Raw genomic sequence first — 22,196 nt, 5'->3', positions numbered from 1 at the left:
AATGAGGTTATTCAGTTTCCAATTTGTTCTGGGTCTATATCTCCTTGGCCCAGTATTGCATATGACTTTTATTGCATTGTGATTTGAGAAAGATGTATTAACTATTTCTGCCTTTCTGCAGTTGATCATTAGGTTTTTATGTCCTAGTACATGGTCAATTTTTGTATAAGTTCCATGTACTGCAGAGAAAAAGGCATATTCCTTTAAGTCCCCATTCAGTTTCCTCCATAAGTCTACCATATCTAATTTTTCTAACAATGTATTTACCTCCTTAACTTCTTTCTTGTTTATTTTATGATTCGATTTATCTAGATCTGATAGCGGGAGGTTGAGGTCTCCCACTAGTAGAGTTTTGCTGTCTATGTCTTCCTGTAGTTTTTTCAGCTTCTCCTCTAAGAATTTGGGTGCTGTCCCACTGGGTGCATATATATTCAATATTGAAATGACTTTACTGTCTATGGTACCTTTTAGGAGGATAGTTTCCTTCCTTATCTCTTTTAACTCTATCTATTTTTGGTGCTGTTTTGTCTGAGATAAGGATTGATACTCCTGCTTTTTTTACTTCAGCTGAAGCAAAATATATTTTGCTCCAACCTTTTACCTTTACTCTATATGTATCTCTCTGCTTCAAATGAGTTTCTTGTAAGCAGCATATTGTAGGATTCTGGTTTTTAATCCACTCTGCTATTTGCTTACGTTTTAAGGGAGAGTTCATCCCATTCACATTCAAGGTTATGATTACTAATTCTTTATTGCCCTCCATGCTATCTTCCCTCTGTTTGTATTTTTCCCCCTTTCCCCACCTTTATCCATAGTCTCCAGGATTTTGTTTCTGAATACCACCCCTTCAGCGTGTTTGCCCTCCTATATCACACCCTCCCCTTTCTTTTCCCCTTTCCCTTTTTCCCTACCCTTCCTTTTGTTATTTCCCCCTTTTCCCTCACTCCCCTTACCTTTTTCCGTCCCCCTTTCCGCCTTTGGAAACTTGAAAGGTAAGATGTTTCATAAGTTAACTGAGTATGTGTAGGTAGACTTTAAGCCAAGTCTGATGAGAAGAAGATTCAGGTGTTTCTCCTCTGCTCCCTTCTTCCCCTCTATTACCATAGGTTTTTTGTACCTCTTAATGTAATGAGATTTACCCCATTCAATCCCTTCCCTCCTCCAGTCTCTTTCCTGTCCCCCTTTTTAAGGAGGTAGTGTTTTTTAGATCATTCTAAGCCATAGAAAATTCTGAGTGTCTGTCCCTTCTAGTTCAGTATATTCTATCGAATAGAGTCAAAATTCCTGAGAGCTATTAGAGTCTTTCTCCCAAGTGGGGTTAAAGCCAGTTACATCCCATTAGATAGTAGTCTCATGGATAGGTCATGAATTTCCATCATTTCTGGCTAGGTGTATTCTCTCTGTTAGAGTTACAATTCTCAAGATTTATGAGAATCTCCCCCCCTCCCATGCTGGGATATAGCCAGTTTCAACTTACTGGATTGCATTTTTTTTCATTTTACCGCCCCCCCTCTTTTTTTTACCTTTTCATGTGTCTCTTGAACCTCCTGTTTGATGTCCAAATTTTCTGTTTAGCTCTGGTCTTTTCATCAGAAATTTTTGGAATTCTTCTAGTTCTTTAAATGTCCATCTTTTTCCCTGGAAGGGAAGGCATAACTTTGCAGGAAAGTAGATTCTTGGCTGCATTCCAAGCTCCCTTGCTCTTCAAAATAACTCATTCCAGGCCCTTTGATCCCTTAATGTTGATGCAGCCAGGTCCTGAGTGATCCTTACTATGGCTCCTTGATATTTAAATTGTTTCTTTCTGGCTGCTTGCAGGATTTTCTCTTTTATCTGATAGTTCTGGAGTTTGGCCACAACATTTCTTGGTGTTTTCATTTTAGGATCTTTTTCTGGTGGGGATTGATATGCTCTTTCAATAACTACTTTGCCCTCCAATTCCATGATATCAGAGCAGTTTTCCATCACTAGATCCTGTAGTAGTAAGTCCAGGCTTTTTTTCTCTTCAATGTTTCCAGAAAGTCCTATAATTTTCAGGTTGCCTCTCCTCGATGTATTCTTGAGGTCAGTGGTTTTGCTGATGAGGTATTTTACATTTGCTTCTATTTTTTCTATTTTTTGGTTTTGTTTAACTGACTCTTGCTCTCTCAAGGAGTCATTAGTTTCTGTAGACTCCATTTTTTTTAGGGAGAGGAGTTTTCTTCATTAACCTTTTGCAACTCCTTTTCCAGTTGGTCAATTCTACTTTTGAAAGAGCTTTCTATTTGTCCAATTGAGGTTTTGAGAGAATTAATTTCTTTTTGCATTTGCCCATTTATAGATCTGAGAGAATTATTCTCATTCTGTATTGGTTCCATTGATGCTGTAAGATATTTATTCTCATTTTGTAATTGTCCAATTGATGATCTGAGAGATTTATTCTCCTTTTGTATTTGTCCAATTGTACTTTCTAAGGTTTTGTTTTCTTGTTGCAAGGTATTAATTGTCTCTCCCCAATTTTTAAGCTCCTTCCTTATTTCTTCAAGGAAGTCTTTCTGTGCTGGAGACCAAATTGTATTCTCCTCAGAGCTTCCAGGTCTCTCTGAGTTAGGGTCTTTCCCTTCCAGGAATTTTTCTATTTCTATTTTTCTATATTTCTATATATTTTCTATATTTCTATTCTATATTTCTATTTTTTCTATCTTTCTGCTGACCCTTCTTCATTTTGCTAAGACCTTGAGTTGTGGGGGGGCTGGTTCACCGGGGCTTGGGGTCTCTAAAGGCTTTACTCACTGAGTGCAGTTTCTCTGGATGGCCAGTAGGAGGTGTTGGTTACTTTCTCTGGAGTGTCTGTGACCTTGGCTGAGGCCTTCTCCTTCGCTTGAAGGGAGGAGTTGGAGCTATTGAATTCTTTTGCCTTCTATCAATGGTGGGCTTTACCCTGGCCTGAAGGCATTCCTCAGCTGGGCTGGTTCTTCTGCTCACACACCTGGGCCTGAGGCAGAAATAGTTTGCATTTGTTTGCTCTGGGAAGAGGTCTGAGCTGTAGTGGGACTCAGAGTTCCTCAGACCAGAGGAGCCCAGGGATGGTGTCCGCAGCTCTCCTGCACCAGAACTCTCCCCCCCAGCCCCATCCCCAAGCTCCAGGGGGAGAGCACCAACAACAGCACCTCTGCTGCCCCACCCCACTTCTGATCCAACAGGTCTGGCTCTTGGGCCCTCCGACTCTTGGTTTCAATTTAGCTGTTAATCTGGCTGATCCGGAGCTGATCCTCCCTCTGAGCCCAGACTCACCCGCCTGAATTCGGCCAAAGCTGCTGCTGGGGACAAATCCTGAGGTAGGTGTTCTTTCTCCTGGTTTTTCTTTCTGGGTTTTGTGGGTTGGATTTCTTTTAAGAGGTTTGTTTCATGTGATAGATGGGGAAGAGATCAGGAGACTTTAGAACTGTGCCTGTCTTCTCTCTGCCATCTTGGCCAGAAGTCTCTCAGCTGGGTCTTTGAAAGTTTCCTAATTTGTCTTCATGTTTCAAGTGTCTTACCACTCTTATCCATCTTCAAGAGCTACTGATTTGGTCTTTCTAAAGCAAAAGTTTGACCTTATCCCTCCATAATTAATAAACTCCAGTGGCTGGTTCCTACTACTTTGAGTTCCTCTGGTATTTAAACCCTTTTATAACCTGGCCTCACCCTACTTTCTATTCCTATGTATTCTTTTTATTCTGCTTCCTTATGCACTCTACAATGCAGCCAAAGTGATCTTCTTGATATTATTCACATATGTCATTATAGCCACAGTTTCTTTGTACTTGCAAGGAGGGCTTCCACACCTGAAATATATCTATCTTACCTTGCTTCTGTCCTTTAGAATACTGATTTCCCTTCAAGGATAACCTTTTACATGAAACCTTTCCTGATTCCTCTAACTTCTGGTATCACCCCATAAAAATCAATTACCTTATAATTATTTTGCATATACTTCATTTATATAGATATGGGTTTATGTTGATTTCTGCCTTTAAAATGGAAATAAGCTTTTTGAGGGTAGAAAATATTTCATTTTTTTCTTTGTATCCCCAACACCTAGCACAGTACCTGGCACATAATAGGTACTTGAAAAAATTTGCTTGGTGAATCATTGGTTAATTAAGATTTTGTAAATTATTGTTTTATATATGTATGTATATCTATGTTTATATAAATTACAAGAAATATGAAAATAATAGTTCAAACTTTAATAAAAATATTTCATTTCATCCCATAAACAATATTCTAGATGTTGTGATGAATACAAATTAATTGCCTCTCCCTAAAACTATTTACAATGTAACAACACAAAAAATACTAATAAAAATGAAATGATTAATGAACAACTTAGTATAATAAATCAATGCCAAATTGTATGGTGCATACTTGACCTGCAAGAGAAAGTGTGAAAGAGCTGAAAATCAAAAAAGACTAGATAATTCAAAGAAAAGTTAAATGAAAGAAGTAGAAACTACAGAGATCAGAGGTACAGATGTAACAATAAGCAGGATATGCTTATGAGGTGACAAGGACATTATGGGTAGGTTAAATGGTACAATGGATAGAGGGTTGGGCCTGCAATACAGAAGGCTCATCTTCCTGGGTTCATATCTAGCTTCCAACACTCACTAGCTGTGTGAACCTGGGCAAGTCACTTCACCCTCAGTTTCCTCATCTGTAAAATGAACTGGAGAAGAAAACGGTGAACCACTCCAGGATCTTTGTCAAGAAAACCTCAAACAGGGTCTCATAGAGTTGGACACAACTGAAATGACTGAAGAACAAAGATATTGACCTAATAGAAGGAATGTGGGTCATATCTGGGAATTTTTAGAAAATGGGAATGGGTGGAGCCAAGATGGCAGCATGAAGGCAGCATTTCCCAAGAACTCTGACCCTTCCAAACCCCCAAAAAACAAAGAATGGCTCTAGTCAAAATTTAGAGGGGCAGAACCCACAGAAAGACTGATTGATACATTTTCCCAGTCCAAGATAACTTAGAAGTTCCTTGGGAAAGGTGTGTTTCACCAGGACCCAGGAAAAAAAGTTGCAGCACATCCCAGCCCAGCACAGTGCAGCCCAGCCCAGCGCAACCCACAGATCACCAGGAACAGCTTGAAGGGGTAGGGAGAGAACTCTGCTATACCTGGGTAAGTGTGGAGTGAGGAGCACGGCCATAGAACCTGCAGCAAGAATCTGGAGAAAGCAGCCTGCACCACCAGAGATGGTAAGGGAAGATTGCAGAGATTTCTCTGCTCTTTCTGGGGTAGAATCCTGTTGTTTGCCTACACTCACTTATTGCTGTTTGGGCTTCCACACTAAGATAGCTGGATCCCTCCTTATAGTCCCAGGGCAGAGGGCAGTGCTGTGGTCATATATATATAGATAGATAGATAGATAGATAGATAGATATAGATATAGATATAGATATATCAAAGCACAGGCAAGAGAGCATAAGACCTTGGAGAAGGAATAAAGGTCCCAGTGGGATGTCCCCCCCAACAAACAACCCCAAAACCTTGGAAGTGCTGTAAATTAGTCTTAGGCTGAGTAAACAACAGAAAAAGAAGAATCTGACCATAGAGAATTATTTTAGTCCCATGGAAGATCAAAACACATACTTAGATGATGACAAAATCGAAGCTTCCATATCCAAAACTTCCAAGAGAAATAGAAAATGGGCTCAGACTATGGAGCTCCAAAAAGACTTTGAAAAGCAATTAAGGGAGGTGGAGGAAAAATTGGGAGGAGAAATGAGAGCGATGCAGAAAAATCATGAAAACCAGATCAAAAGCTTGGTGAAAGGTATACAAAAAAAATATTGAAGAATATAATATTCTAAAAACCAGTTCAGGCTTAATGGAAAAAGCAAAACAGAAGGCAAATGAGGAGAAGAATGTCTTTAAAAGCAGAATTGGCCAGCTGGAAAAGGAGATAAAAAAAGCTCTCTGAAGAAAATAACTCCTTCAAATGCAAAATGGAGCTAAAGGAAGCTGATGACTTTGCAAGAAATAAGGAAGAAATAAAAAACTCTTCCAATAAAGCCAAAAATTAGAAAAAAAAATGTGAAATATCTCATTGGAAAAACAACTGACCTTGAAAACAGATCCAGAAGAAATAATTTAAAAATTATTGGGCTTTCTGAAAGCCATGACCAGGAGAAGAGCCTAGACTTCATTTTTCAAGAAATAATACTGCAAAATTGCCCTGAGATCCTAGAAGCTGAGGGTAAAATAGAAATCAAGAGAATTCACTAGTCACCCCCTGAAAGGGATCCCAAAAGAAAAACTTCCAGGAATATTATAGCCAAATTCCAAAACTTCCAAATCAAAGAGAAAATTCTAAAAGCTATCAGAAACAAACAATTCAACTACCAAGGCTCCATAGTTAAGATTACACAGGATCTGGCAGCATCTACATTAAGGGCTCATAGGGATTGGAATATGATATTCCGGAAGGCAAAAGATCTTGGTTTACAACTGAGAATCAACTACCCAGCAAAACTGAACATCCTCTTTCAGGGGAAAAGATGGACTTTAAATGAAACAGGGGGCAAAAACTTTCCTATCGAGACAACCAGAACTAAACAAAAAGTTTGATCTCCAAGTACAGGACTCTGGTAAACCATAGAGGGAGTGGAAGAGAGGGACTAACTATGAGGAACTTGATGATGTTGAACTGTTTGTATTCCTGCACAGGAAGAAGATATTTATAACTTATATGAGCTTTTTCATTTATAAGAGCTGTTAGAAGGAGCATATATAGACAGGACATAGGAAGGAGCAGAATATAATGGTATGGTGTGGTAAAGGAATGGAGTCAATGGGCAATGGGGGAAAGTACTGGGAGGACGGAAAGGGAAATGAAGAAGAAGCTGAAAGATTTCACATAAGAGTCAAGAAAAAGCTTTTTTCAATGGAGTGGAGTGGGGGAAGACAAGGGGGAATGAATGAGCATTCATTCTCTTTGGAAATGGCTCAGAGAGAAAATGACATAAACACTTAATAGGGTGAGGAAATCTGTCTTGACCTGGAGAAGGATGGGAGGAAAGGGATGGGGTGAGGGGGAATAGGTGATAGAAGAGAGGGAAGATCAAGGGACAGGGTACTCAGATTCAACACACTTTTGGACAGGGCCAGGACGAAAGGAGAGAGAGAATAGAATAAATGAGAGTGGGGAGAAATAGAGTGGAGGTACAGCTAGTAATAGCAACTGAGGGAAAAATATTGAAGCAACTTCTCTGGTGGATTTATGATAAAGAAAGCAACTCACCCCAGAGACAAGAGCCATTGAAATCTGAACAAAAGTACAATTTTTTTTCCTCTCTCTCTATTCTTGAGGTTTCTCATCTTCTTGGGGGGGAGGGTGTTTATGTTTATTCTTATGTTTACTCTTATAACATCCAATTTCCATCAATGTATGGCATGGAAACAATGTAGAGACTGTCAGACAGACTTCTGTGGGGGGGGAAGGGAGGAGGGGGGAAGAATTGTAGAATTCAGAGCCTTGCAAAAGATGATGCATACATATTACTATTGTATATAATTGGAAAACAAATAAAATGTTTCAAAAAATTTTAAAAAATAAAAATAAGAATGGATGAGAAAGTGGAGTAGATGGAATATAAATTAAGAAGGGTATTGAAAGTCAGAGATCTTAAGATTTAACATGACAACTTTTCAAGTTTTGTTTTGTTTTGTTTTTAGGTTTTTGCCAGGCAGTGGGGTTAAATGGCTTGCCTAAGGCCACACAGATAGGTAATTATTAAGTGTCTGAGATTAGATTTGAACTCAGGTCCTCCTAAGTCCAGGGTGGGTGAGCTATCCACTGAGCAACCCAGCCTCCCCTGTCAAATTTTTTTTAAGCATGATATAATAAAAGTAACATTGAAGGAGTACCCTGCCACCCCTGTCAAGTTTTTTTTAAGAATGATATGATAAAAGTAACATTGAAGGAGTAACAGTACATAAAACATGTTAGAGATTACATGTAAGGAGTCCAACTAAAGGACTATTGAAGAAACTTAAATATGAGATAATTGGGGCCTACACTAAGATGATGACAATGAAAATAGAGAACAAAAGCCAGTTTAAGAAATATTTTGAAGGAAGATTCAAAAGGACAAGGTGACTAACATGATAGAGTATAAAGGAGGATAGGTCAGAAATGGCTCCAAGGAAGGGGGAAAAATATGGAATAAAATTATTATCTTTATAAGCATTCTAGGAATGATTTTTAATATGCACATCTAAAAAAATTTAGTACAGCAATTTCTTACCTTGTGTTACTTCAGGAAATCGATTCAGGATAGTTACAAGTAGACTTTCTCCATTTATCAATAGAATATGACCCTCTTCACAGCCCACATATAGTCCATTTGTTGAGTTCCAACAGTGTACAGTAGGATGAAGCAAGGGATGTAAATCATCTTTAGGCTTTAATAAAACATTTTTAAAATTTCTGTCAAAGACTACCAAATATACCAAATAGAGTTTTGCAAACAAATCCATACCCCAAAATTTTTGCATGTAGAAAAATTGGGATAGTTAAGAAACCAAGGTGGGAACCTTACCTGAGTTAGGGTTGCTAAGAAAAATATGGGAGAAAAATTCTTTCCTTTGTCACAGATCGATACTAGGTGACAATAGCATGACAAAATAGACAGTATACTAGCTAGTTAGTTAGGACTAAGTACAGTCCTGACTCTGCCATTAGCTAGATGTATGACCTTGGGAAAATCATTTCACCTCTCTAATCCTAAATGTCTTAATCTGTGAAATGAGTTTAGAACTAATTATCTCTAAGATCTCTTTTGGTTTTAATTATATGACTCTAATTACATTAACCTTTTTAGATACAAAACTAAGAATGCTAATTGACTTTTTAAGTGATACTATGATAGTTGTTGGGAGGAAGAATTTCTTCCAAAGTAGCCATTCTGTGTAAGCTGGATAAATTCTTTTCCTCAAAAAGTATTGAATATGAACTTAAGACTTAATTGCCTTCAGCCTTTAGTCTTCTGAATATAAATCTATTGTTCTTCATTGTTCAGCAGATGACTGACAGGGCACCATAGAAGCAGGAGAACTACAATAAGCTGAATCCATTTAAGGTTCTTGCTGAATATAGTTATTATATATCTCTCCCACCAGCTTTAGTACTACATTTTGCCCTTCTGGTTGGAAAGTGGAGCCATGAACTCTAAAACCTCCATTTAAGGAGGACATTCAGCTCAGGCATTCTGCATGTAGCTGCACTACTCTAGAACTTCTCTCACTTTTCCACTATGTCTCTGCATTAAGTACCTATCTACCTCCAACTTTTATGTATTTGTCTTTCTTCATCATATTGTAAAGTCTTTGAAAATAAGAACTATCTTTTCCCCCCACATTTGTATCCCTAGCTCTTAGCACAGTGTCTGGTACACAAAAGACACTTTATAAATTTTACTGATTATTGACTACTCTGCTATTGTGACTCAGAAAATCCCTTTTTGTTAGTTGTCAAATATTCTATGAGTGTTTCATTCTGATATAAAATCAAACTTAAATTGTTAGGGGATTGACCAAGTCAGATCTTTCTTACAATACCATTATTTTAAAATTTCACTAAGAACAAAATGACAACTTAATTTAGATATTGATGCTATATTAAAGAGTCAATGTTTAGTGAAATATTGAATACAAACAGACTTTCTTGTCAAAATAGCTAAGAAAGTGGTTCAAAAAGGAGTTACATACCTCATTTACCTCTCAAAAAATGAGAAATAGAAATATCAGAAAAGATAAACAACTTTAAAAACATGCAAAACATATTTGCATACAGTACTGTTCAGTTGGGAAAAAACAAACGTAAAATATCACTGAAATATGTAAAAAGTTGAAAACCACCCTAATTCAAAAGACAGACCTAAATGATAGGTCCAAATGTAACAATCTCAATGTTACTAACATCCCAGAAATTTTAGAAAATTTTATTAAAACAAAATAATCCAAACAACCTGTAGCAGGAAAATCCAGAAAATCATCAAAGGTTAAATGGAACAATTAGCAAAAACAAGTGAAAAAACAGAAATAAAAAGAATTCTGAGAATTCTCTAAGAAACAGCTCAAGATTCAACATTCAGACATCTTATAGTTAAATTATAATGAAAAAATACTACAAGGTGCCAGAAAAAATACAGAAATTATGTGATAAAGAAAAACAGAATATAACATACATAAAATTCATAAGTATGAACCCTGAAATCAACAAAAATCACTATATTATATTGATGAGGTACATTATAATTGTTTTAGAGCTATAAATGGAAGAAGCCTATTGTCATAGAAATGCAATCATAAGAGAATTCCTCCCTAAACCCATTTGTCCTTGCATAGCTGAGCACAGACTTGAGAAGATGTCTCTTATCTATTATTTGCAAAGTTCCTGAATTACCCCTAATTTCCAAATTAACCCTAAATTACTTCCTCCCTCTGGTTTTGCTGACAACATTTTTAAACATATCTACCTAGCTCACTCTCTCAAACCTTTCCCTGGGAAAGTAGCAGATCAAAAAATACCTGGTCATCTCGTAACAGTGGGGAGTCAGTCTTCAATCCCACCCTGTTCTCCCAATACTAGGCTATCAGGATAACTTGTACTAATTATCTCCCTCTGCTCCTGAGATAATTATTAAATTTGACTTCAAGGGACCCTTTGTTTGTGCATGTGCTTTCTCATGAACTGAAACCAGACCAGGGTACTAGAGACTCTCAGGGAAGGGGCTTTAATGTCCCCTTCCTCAGAGATCCAGCTACATGAAAGTAAGAAATAGTTATTAGAAATGCTTTCAGATTTTGAAATGTTAAAAAAAGAAATATACTCTTTAAACAATTCTGTGTACAAGGTAAATGTTCCAATCTAAAAAGATATTTAATGAAAATTCACACTTCCCAAATCAAGATGTCATTTGATAAAATGTGAGACTCTGATGATTTTATATGTAAAACATGAAATGTTTACTTAAGACAAAAGTAGGATGGGAAAGATGAATGAGAATCCCAATAAACAGATGGCACTGGGCTTAGAATTAGGAAGGTTCGTTTTTATGAGTTCCAATCTGGTCTCAGAAACATTTTAGCTGTCACTTAACTCTGTTTACCTCAGTTTCCTAATCTATAAAAGGAGCTGAAGAAGGAAATGCCAAACTACTCCAGGGACTTTGCCCAGAAAACCCTAAAATAGGATCAGAAAAAGTCAGACAAGACTGAAACAACTCAAAAACAAAAACAATAAAGCAAAAGTGCTAGTTGCAATAAAGGGGAAGTTCAAGTTAAAGAACTCTACACAGCTCTTAATAAAGGACATGAGAAATTGTTGAAAATTGACTTAAGACTCAATAAGAACAATGAAGTGTATATTCCCTTCTCAGGGAATAATGAAGATTAGAAAAACTCAACTGCCATAGTGGATCACTGTAAATAGAATAAAAAAAAGATACAAAGTGGATTTTTCTAAAAAGAACTCAATTTAAAAAATGCTTAGAGGAAACATTTCACAAAGAAAAACATGACTAAAAATTTACCAGACTGCCACCAAAACAAGAAAAGTCCCAGCAACACTGAAGATATCAAATAAAATCAAATTCAAACCAGAAGAGATAAAGAAGGACAAAATATTAAAAATAAAAGTATATAAATTTTAAATATGCATGTACATTAAATCACCAGTAAAATTTTAAAAGAAAAAGCTCAGAGGGGTGACTAGACGGTACATTGGATAGAGCACTGACCCTGGAGTCAGGAGGACCTGAGTTCAAATTCAGACTCAGACACTTAATTACCTAGCTATGTGGCCTTGCACAAGCCACTTAACCCCATTGCCTTGCAAAAAAACCCAGCTAAACTAAGAAAGAGCTCAGACTTTCCCAGACAAAATATACAAAAAATAAATAATAATGGGAGATGTTAATAACCAATTAAAATAATATAATTTTTAAAAGACAAAAATCCCAAAATAAACAGAAGTATGGAACCAAAAATAGAATATTAATGAAATAGATCTAATTAAATATTTAGAGGGAACTCAATGGAAAAATAGAGAACATGTAGTCTTTTCCAACTTAAAAGGAACTTATACAAAAACCAACCACAATAGTCAAATGAAAAAATAAATTTGGAAAACCAGAAGTTGTATAAAGCAATGCTGCTTATCAAACATTCAAGCAACCAGTCAAGCTGTGATGGTACTTATTAACACTCTGAGCCATCAAGCAATCAGTTAATCAAACTGTGATTTATGATACCTGATTAATAGTATCTGAGTGATAAATAACACCAAAGGAAGAGGCAAAACGATTTATAATTTTAAAGGGAAAGAAGGGAGGTGTGAACACTGAGTAAATTCTATTTTATTCAATAGATTTAGTCCAGAGAGGAATATGATATATTCTCACTTAAGTTTTAAAAATCTACAAGGAATGGGGACCCAGGGAAAGAGAAAGATAAGGGGAAAACAGACTGATAAATAAAGAAGGTGAGGGTATAAGTTAAAATAAACTGAAAGTTAAATTTTAAAAGAAAAGTTATAAAGGGGAAAGGGAGTAAAACTTTGGTGACAAGGAATAAGAAGAAAGGAAAGAGAAAACTATAAATGGGGAAAGATAACATGGAGGGAGATACAGAATTAGTGATGTAAATGTGAATGAGATGAACTTTCCTATAAAATGGAAGTGGGTAGCAGAATGGATTAAAAACCAGAATTCTACAATATGTTGTTTACAAGAACATTTGAAGCAGAAAGATACACACAGGGTAAAGGTAAAAGGTTGGAATAAAACATACCATGCTTCAGCTGAAGTAAAAAAAAAATCATGGGTAGCAATCTTGATCTTACATAAAGCAAAAGTAAAAATAGTTTTCATTAAAAGGGATAAGGCAGAGGTGGCTAGATGGCAAGTGGATAGAGCACTGGCCCTGGAGTCAGAAGTACCTGAGTTCAAATCCAGCCTCAAACACTTAATAATTACCTAGCTGTGTGGCCTTGGGCAAGCCACTTAACCACATTTGCCTTGCAAAAATCCTTAAAAAAAAAAAGGATAAGGAAGAAAACTTCCATCTTCTTAAAAGTCACTAAAGATAATGAGGTATATCATTATTAAACATCTATGCACCTAGTGGTATAGGATCTAAATTCCTAGAGGAAAAGTTGAGTGAATTACAAGGAGACACAGAAAACAAAACTCTAATAATTAGGGACCTTAACTTTCTTCTCTCAGAAATAGATAAATCTAACCACAAAATAAACAGGAAGGAAGTTAAGAAGGTGAATGAAACCTTAGAAAACTTAGATATGATAGACCTCTGAAGAAAACTTAATGAGGATAGAAAAGGCTGTACCTTTTTCTCTGTAATATATGGCACCTATACTGATCATGTACTAAGGCATAAAAACCTTTTAATCAAATGGAGAAAGTCAAAAATAATAAATGTATATTTCTCAGATCATGATATAATAAAAATTACATGTAATAAAGGGCCACAGCAAGAGAAATCAAAAAATAATTGGAAATTAAATGACTTAATTTAAATAATGAGTGGATCAAACAACAAATCATAGAAATAATCAATAATTATATCCAAGAAAATGGTAATAATGAGACATCATACCACAATTTATGGGATGCAGTCAAGGTAGTTTTGGAGGAACTTTATATTTCTAAATGCTTATATGAATAAAATAAAAAGGAGATCAATGAATTGGAAATGCAACTTAAAAAGCTAGGGAAAAAACAAATTAAAGATTCCCCAATTAAATACAAAATTAGAAATTCTGAAAATCAAGGGAGAGATTAATAAAATTGAAAGCAAGAAAACCATTGATCTAATAAATAAAGCTTAGAGTTGGTCTTATGAAAAAGCCAATAAAATAGATAAGCCTTTGGTTAATCTGATTTAAAAAAAAAATAGAAGACAACCAAATTACCAGTATCAAAAATGAAAAAAAGGTGAACTAACCACCAATGAGGAGGAAATTAAAGAGATAATTTGGAGCTACTTTGTCCAACTGTATGCCAATAAATTTAATAATCTGAATGAAACTGCTCAGATTAACAGAAGAGGAAAAAACATACTTAAACATAACCCCATTTGAGAAAAATAAATTGAAGAAACCATCAATAAACTCCCTAAGAAAAATTATCCAGGTCTAGATGGATTTACAAGTGAATTTTACCAAACAGTTAAGGAACAATTAATTCTTATTCCATATAAACTACTTTAAAAAATAGGAGGAGTTCTGTCTAATTCCTTTTATGACAATAGCATGGTACTGATACCTAAACCAGAAAGAATTAAAACAAAGAAAATTATAGACCAATCTCCCTAATGAACATTGATATTAGCAATGAGATCACAGCAAGTTATTACTAGTATAATACACCATGATCAGGTAGGATTTATACCAGGTAGGTAGGGATGGTTCAATATTAGGAAAACACTCAACATAATTGAACATATCAATAACAAAACCAACAAAAATCATTTCAATAGATGCTGAAAAAGCCTTTGATAAATTACAACATCCATTCCTATTAAAAAAAAACCACTACAAAGTTTAGGCATAAATGGAATTTTCCTTAAAATAATAAGTAGAATCTATTTAAAGCCATCAACAAATATCATATGCAATGGGGATAAACTCGGAGCATTTCTAATAAGATCGGGGTGAAACAAGGAGCACCAGGGCTTGTGCTGGAGTTTTAGAAATGCTAACTCTAGCAATAAGAGAAGAAAAAGAAATTGAAGGAATCAGAATCAGCAATGGAGAAGCAAAGTATTCACTATCTGCAGATGATATGATGGTATAGAACCCAAGAAAATCATCTAAAAAAAACTCCTGGAAACAATTAAGAAATTCAGCAAAGTAAAGGGATATAAAATAAACCCACACAAATCACCAGCATTTCTATATTTATGAACAAGACCACCCAAGAGAAAGAGACAGAAAGAGAAATTCCATTTAAAGTAGCTGTAGACAATATTAAATACTTGGGAATCTACCTCCCAAGACTAACCCAGAAACTGTATGAAAACAATTAATAAAGCACTTCTCACCCAAATAAAGTAAGACCTAAATAATTGAAAAAGGTCAATTGTTCATGGTTAGGTCGATCTAATATAATAAAAATGAAAATTCTACCCAAATTAAATTACTTATTCAATAATCAAATAAAAATACTAAATAATTATACAAAATATCAAAATACTGAATCAAAATCAAAATACCAAATAATTATTTTACAGAGCTAGAAAAAAAATAGTAACAAAATTCATCTGAAGGAAGAAAAGGTCAAGAATAGCAAGGGAACTGATGAAAAAAAAAAGGAAAGGAAGGTGACCTAGCTCTACCAGATCTAAAATTATATATACAAAATGGCAGTCATCAAAACTGCCTTGTACTGGTTAAGAAATAGTGTAATGGATCAGTGGATTAAGATAGGTTCAAAAGAAACTGCAGTAAATGACTACAGTAATCTACTATTTGACAAACTCAGGTTGTAAGAGGATAGGGACATTACTGCATTACTAGTAGAGTTGTGAACTGATCCTACAATTCTGGATAACAATATGGAATCATGTCCACTGTTCATACCTATTAGCTTCTGGGAAAACTGGAAAATAGTAAGGTAAAAACTAGGCATAGACATGCATCTCACACCCTATCCAAAATAAGGTCAAAATGGGTACAGAATTTGGACATAAAGGGTAATACCATAGATAAATTAATAAACTGAGAAAAAATCTATCTGTATAGTCTATGAAAAGGGGCAAATTTATGACCAAACAAGAAATAGAGTTATAAACTACAAAATGAATGATTTTCACTGTATTAAATTAAAAAGGGGTTGCACTAATAAAATCAATGCTACCAAATTAGAAGGGGAGAAAAAAAAGCTGGGAAACAATCTTCATGACTAGGCATTCTGATAAAGGTCTCTTAGAGAACAGCATCAGATTTATACGGTTACAAGTCATTCCCCAACTGATAAATAGTCAAAGGAAATGAATAGACAATTTTCAAAAGAAGAAATTAAAGCAACATATAACTGTATGAAAAATGCTCCAAATCATTATTGATTAGAGAAATGCAAATTAAAACAACTATGAGGTATTACCTCATACCTATCAGATTGGCTAAAATGATAGAAAGGGGAAATGATCAATGTTGGAGAGGTTGTGAGAGGACAGGGACTTTGATGTATTGCTGATGAAGTTGTGAACTGATCCTACCATTCTGGAGAACAATATGGAATTATGTCCAAAAAACAATAAAACTGTTCATATCCTTTGATCCACTCTAAACCCATATCTAGAAGAAATCATAAAAGAATGTGGGAACACAGGCTATTCTAATGGCCATGACTCAGATCATTTCCAAATAACCACCACCTGGACACAATCTCAGGAGCTGGCATGCCGCCCTGAGAGATAAGGTACACCAGAGTCCTTGGGAGCTGGTCTTTCTGCCCCATAGACCAAGGGCATAAGACACAGCTGTGTTTTACCACCTCCCCCCTAATGTACGCCCTTATCCTGTAAGGCAAGTGCTACATGTAGACTGCTTGCACATTCCCCCATTTCCTCATTTTCTTTGTTCTACCCCAGAAGACCTAACAGTATATATGTTAGAAGCTAAGCAGTAATAAAATTGAGCTTGAGGCATAAAGCAGTGTGGCTTGACTCCTTATTCTCAGCTCCCCTCCAGGAGGGAGATTGTCGCTGAAAGGGCCCCGAAGTGAAGCAAGCCACAACAAAAAGTCCCACATGTTCCAAAATATACATAGCAGCTCTTTTTATGGTGGCAAAGAATTGGAAATTAAGGCAATGCCCATTGATTGGGGAATGGTTGAACAAGTTATGATATATAAATCTTAATGGAATACTATTGATCTATAAGAAACCATAAATGGTAGGACTCTAAAGAAGCATGCAATGAATTACAGGATCTGATACTGAGAGAAGGGAATGGAACCAAGAGAACAACATTGTGAGATGATCAACCCTCTCAGAAGTTCAAAGAACTAGGACAACCCTATTAGACCAGCTGTAGACAGTGCTATCCTCATCCAGAGGAAGAAAAACGAACCAAAACAAAACAAAAAAATCCTTCAGAATTTGACAAACACTACATTCACTTTAAAATATATATCTCTCTTATGTATTTACCTTACTTCTAATTCATCATATCAAAAATGACTGGTCTATAAGCATCCTTAATACAAATGTGTATGTACAATATTAACCTGCCTGTTCGCTGCTGAGGAAAGGAGTATGGGAAGGGAGAGTGGAAGGAAATTTTGAACTTAAAACTATACATAGGCATATGGATAAATGTTGAAAAATTTTTGTAACATGTATTTGGAAAAATAGAACATCAATTAAAAAAAATCAAGGAGCCCCTAGCATTCCTGTAGTAGGACTTGGTGCTCTCCAGTATAAACATAGAAACAGCCCCAGGTGTTCACACCTTTCCCCAAGGCCTTGGTATGGGTGTGGACTTCCCTAGCATTGACTATCCAGAGAGGCCCTCTGGCATTTTCAGGCATGATGGCCTAGCTCAGCAACCCAGTTGCGAGAGAACAGTCTAGATCCAGCCCGAGGGCTAGGGAGTGGATCACTGACACTCCCAACCCAGGCAATCCAGGAAAAGTTTCTGGTGTTTCTTACTGGTTGGTCCACTGAAAAGCCCCCTGCAGTTCTTAACTCCAGTGAGCAACACCTCTAGGGTCTCAACACCAAAAGTCTGAGAACCAGTCCCTTCCCCAACACAAATCCCTAAGGAAAGCTAACATTCCAAAAAGAAAAAAAGATCAGAGCAAATGCAAATAGCATTCTATTGAATACTACCTTGGAGATAAGGGTACTATTTCAGAAAAGGAAGATAGAAGGGACACTATATGTGAAGCTTTAGAGGAACTTCATGAGACACTAAGAATCATTAAAGAAAATCAAAAAAATTAAAAAAATAGAAGAAAATGTGAAATTGTTCTAAATCATTACTGATTAGAGAAATATAAATTAAAATATCTCTGAGGTATCTCACACTTCTCAGATTGGAAAATAGGATTAGAAAAGAAAATAATCAGTGTTGGAGGGCATGTGGAAAAACTGGGACACTAAAGCATTATTGGTGCACTTATGAACTGATCCAACCTTTCTGGAAAGTAATTAGGATTATGCACAAAAGGGCAATAAAAATGTGCATATCTTTTGATCCAGCAGTACCACCACTGGGTCTGAATCCTGAAGAGATTATGAAAAGGGGAAAAATCCCACTTGCAAAAATAGTCATAGCAGCTCTTTTTGTAGTGAGTGGCAAAGAACTGGAAATTAAGGGGATACCCATCAATTATGGAATGGTTGAACAAAGGGGTTATATGTATGTAATAGAACATTATCTTTCTATAAGAAATCATTAGGAGGCAACTAGGTGGCATAGTAAATAGAGCACCAGCCCTGGAGAGTTCAAATCCAGCCTCAGACACTTAATAATTGCCTGGCTGTGTGACCTTGGGCAAGTCACTTAACCCCATTGACTTAAATAAATAAAATCATTAGGGATGGAATTTCAAAAAAGCCTGGAAAGATTTGCATGAATTGATGCTGAGTGAGATGAGCAGAACCAGAACAACCTTGTCACACTAACAATAATATGAAATGATGATCAACCATGTTGAACTTGTTCATTTCAACAGGACAATAATCAAAGACAATTTTAAAAGACGTGATGGAAAATACGTGATGGAAAAATTCTCTGTATTGTTTACTTCTATTTGTTTCTGATTCTCTCACAACATGATTAATGTGGATCTATGTTTAGCAGGGTTATAAAGCAAAGTCTATATTAGATTGTTTTTAGTCAGGGAGAAGGGGGAAGGAAGGGAGAAAGGGAGAAAATATAAAACTCAAACTTTGCAAAAAAGATTGGTACAAACTACAGTTTATTTATTGAAAAACAAATAAAATATATTTTTAAATGATCTGCTATATTATTACTGAGTCAAAGTAAACATGAATGAAGGTCAAAAAGTATAAGATGCAGTTAAACATATTCTATATTGGTTCTAGTGAATTTATAGCTGAATATTCATATCCATAAGAAAAAGGGAAAAAAGATAAAGATTCTCTTTGAAAACCTGGAATATCAAGGAAGAAATATATCAAAAAACAAATAGAAAATAAATCAAGAGAAGAATCAGAAAAGAGACTGATACAATTGAAATTAAGTAAACAAATTGAAATGACAATCAGGGGCAGCTAGGTGGCGCAGTGGATAGAGCACCGGCTCTGGAGTCAGGAATACCTGAGTTCAAATCCTGCTTCAGATACTTAATTACCTAGCTGTGTGGCCTTGGGCAAGCCACTTAACCCCATTGCCTTGCAAAAAAAAAAAAAAGACAGGCGGAACTTTGGATAGAACATGGGCCCTGGAATCAGTAGGACCTGAGTTCTTTCTGGATCCAAGCAAAGTAAATCTAGTTTTTGCAAGGCAATGGGGTTAAGTGGCTTGCCCAAGGCCACACAGCTAGGTAATTATTAAGTGTCTGAGGCCGGATTTGAACTCAGGTACTCCTGACTCTAAGGCCAGTGCTCTATCCACTGTGCCACCTAGCCACCCCCTAAGCAAAGTAAATCTAAACCCAGTTCTATATGAAGTCCTTCAATTTATATGAGGACAGCTAAGAAGGCACCCAAATAAATTTTCTCTAGGTTAAACATTCCTAGTTCTTTCAACTAATCTTTGTATACCATGATCCCAAGGACTTCTCCTACATTCTCTGGTTATCAGTTTTCTCCTTATAGTGTGACACTCAAAAAAGAACACAATTTTCCATAAAAAGTATAGGGTAACCTTGATCCTGAATACTATGGATTTTATGATTTATTCTTTAACCTACCAATTCTTTAGGATTAGTCTCCAAGTAATTCTTAAACCTTTCTTCAAAGTCCTTTTATTGAATGTGTCTTTTATTACACTGTGCCAATAAAAGATATGTTTAATATTTCTTCATTCATTTATGAGGTTTTATGCCCTTATATATGGTTAATTTTTGAAAAAGTTATTTATATATACACATATATATTTATATAACTGAGAATTATATTTTATATTTTCATTCAACAATCTTTTGCATTTTCTTTTGTATTCTTTTGTATTTTCATTCAACAATCACTAGATGTCTTTTTTTAAAGTTATATTCAGATTCTTAAACTTCTCTCTTGTTTTTTTTTATTAGATTTATCTAGTTCTGAAAGAACTACATTAAGGTCTCCCCATGATAGTAGTTTTGTCTATTTCTCACTGCAATTCAATTAGCTTTTCCTCTAAATATTTAGATACTATGTCATTTGGTACTCATATGTCATACATTGATATTGTAAAGACTATGGAGTCTTTAAATATAATTAATAAAGTAATATATAAGTATAATTATAAACATAAAATATCAGTTTAATTAACAATAAACAGGGATAAGCTTTTCTGTTTATATAATTTTACTGTGTCTATTTTTGCTGTTAATGTTTGGAAACCGTAATTGCTTCTTCTGCCTTTTTTTACTTCATCTAATAAGAGCTAATTGCTATATAATGCACAATAAAAAAATAATATTTTGCATAATAAATTTTGGTATAGTCTAATGTTAATCCTGTGAATCTTTAATCTTCTTTATATTTATGAGAATATATTTAATTCTACTTTCTAATCCATTCTGCTATTTTTTTCTATTTTGTGGGAATTCCTCAAGAGAGTTTCTCTCAATATTCTACCCTGACTTTTCAGTGGGCATTTTATTGGAGAACCTTCTCAGAATTCCTTTCCAAGGAACAGTTCAGTACCTTGAACCTTTCCTGTCTTGGTCCTTCAGATTTTTCTTATCTATCTTCCTATCCTCTGTACCTTTAATTCCCTCAAGTTTTTATCAGATGACTAATAAAATAAAGCAATTCTAGTTAGTAAAGTTTTTTTATAAGTTTTAAAAAAAGAGAAAAGAATGTAGTAAATCTTAAGGTAGGTTGCCTTTATTATATAATTATAGTGTTATTATGAAAGTGTATATATAAAGAGGAAAAATTCATTCAATATAAGGCATATACATATGAAGATTCTTAGATTTGATTTCCCAGAAAACCTGAAAGTTGGAAGATACCACATCAACCAAAAAAGGTGACCCATTCACAATAAGAATCTTCACCTTAACAAAAATTAGTGTTCAATCTCTGTTTGAGAACTTCCAAAAACTTCCAAAAACCATAGACTATATTGCCATATGAGCTTTACAACAGACTTATAAATTAGCTAATAAAGATTTATTATCCCCATTTTATAGAATGATTTGATAAAAATAATAGACTTGGTCAGAAATATACATATATATGTATACATATATATTTCTCCATGAAATATAAGCTCTATGAAGATGAGAGGTGAGAGAAATAAATTATGATTTCTATCATAACACTCTTCATACTGTATGCCTTATAAATACCTATTGCATCTAAATAGATATGCTGAGGGGCAGCTAGATAGCCCAGTGGATAGAACTCTGGCCCTGGAATCAGGAGGACCTGAGTTCAAATATAACCTCAGACCCTTAATAATTACCTAGCTGTGTGTCCTTGGGCAAGTCACTTAACCCCAATGCCTCACAAAAAAATAAAAACAAAAAAAACAAAAAACCCATATATTGAAGAACTAATGGCAATTTTCAATGGTATCTTAGTAATATCCTATATTTGACTATTCCCTTATAACCCAACTTCTAAGACAAGCACACTTTTTATGTGCCAAACCAAGTACAATATAATATGGGTTGTATAATCTAGAATATAGTTTTAATTACCTTGAATGTTTCTGCTTCTACACCAACTAGCCCAGCAATGGCAGAAACTAGTAGTGCAGATCCAAGGGCAGTATCTTTAACCTCTGTGTTAGAGAAAATTCCATCTGCTTCATTACTATATGCCCCATCTTCTGCAGGTAGACTTACTGACCTAAAATATCATTAATGGAAAATAATCATGCATAGCCTAATTTTATATATCTGATCGAAAAAACAATATAATATAATATGATATGATATGATTAATATAATATAATATAATATATCTCCTTGGCTAATTTCTATATAAATTATTTTTAAAAATCTATAA

At 35.2% G+C, this 22,196-nt stretch overlaps 1 protein-coding gene across 6 annotated transcripts in view; it reads right to left on the bottom strand.

Annotated features, from left to right (window-relative positions):
- LOC141521312 (cilia- and flagella-associated protein 43-like) overlaps window positions 1-22,196 on the bottom strand; it is a 234,056-nt gene that overhangs the window by 202,697 nt on the left and 9,163 nt on the right. For all 6 annotated transcript variants that reach the window (XM_074233758.1, XM_074233761.1, XM_074233760.1 and 3 more), the window contains 2 exons: window positions 21,887-22,037; window positions 8,282-8,438 (listed from right to left, as the gene is read on the bottom strand). In XM_074233758.1, coding sequence (XP_074089859.1) covers window positions 8,282-8,438; window positions 21,887-22,037 — 308 coding nt within the window. The remainder of the gene's footprint in view (window positions 1-8,281; window positions 8,439-21,886; window positions 22,038-22,196) is intronic.

Source organism: Macrotis lagotis, chromosome 4 (genome assembly GCF_037893015.1).
Source record: "Macrotis lagotis isolate mMagLag1 chromosome 4, bilby.v1.9.chrom.fasta, whole genome shotgun sequence".
NCBI classification, from domain to species: domain Eukaryota; kingdom Metazoa; phylum Chordata; class Mammalia; order Peramelemorphia; family Peramelidae; genus Macrotis; species Macrotis lagotis.
This window is presented reverse-complemented; position numbering and strand designations above follow the sequence as displayed.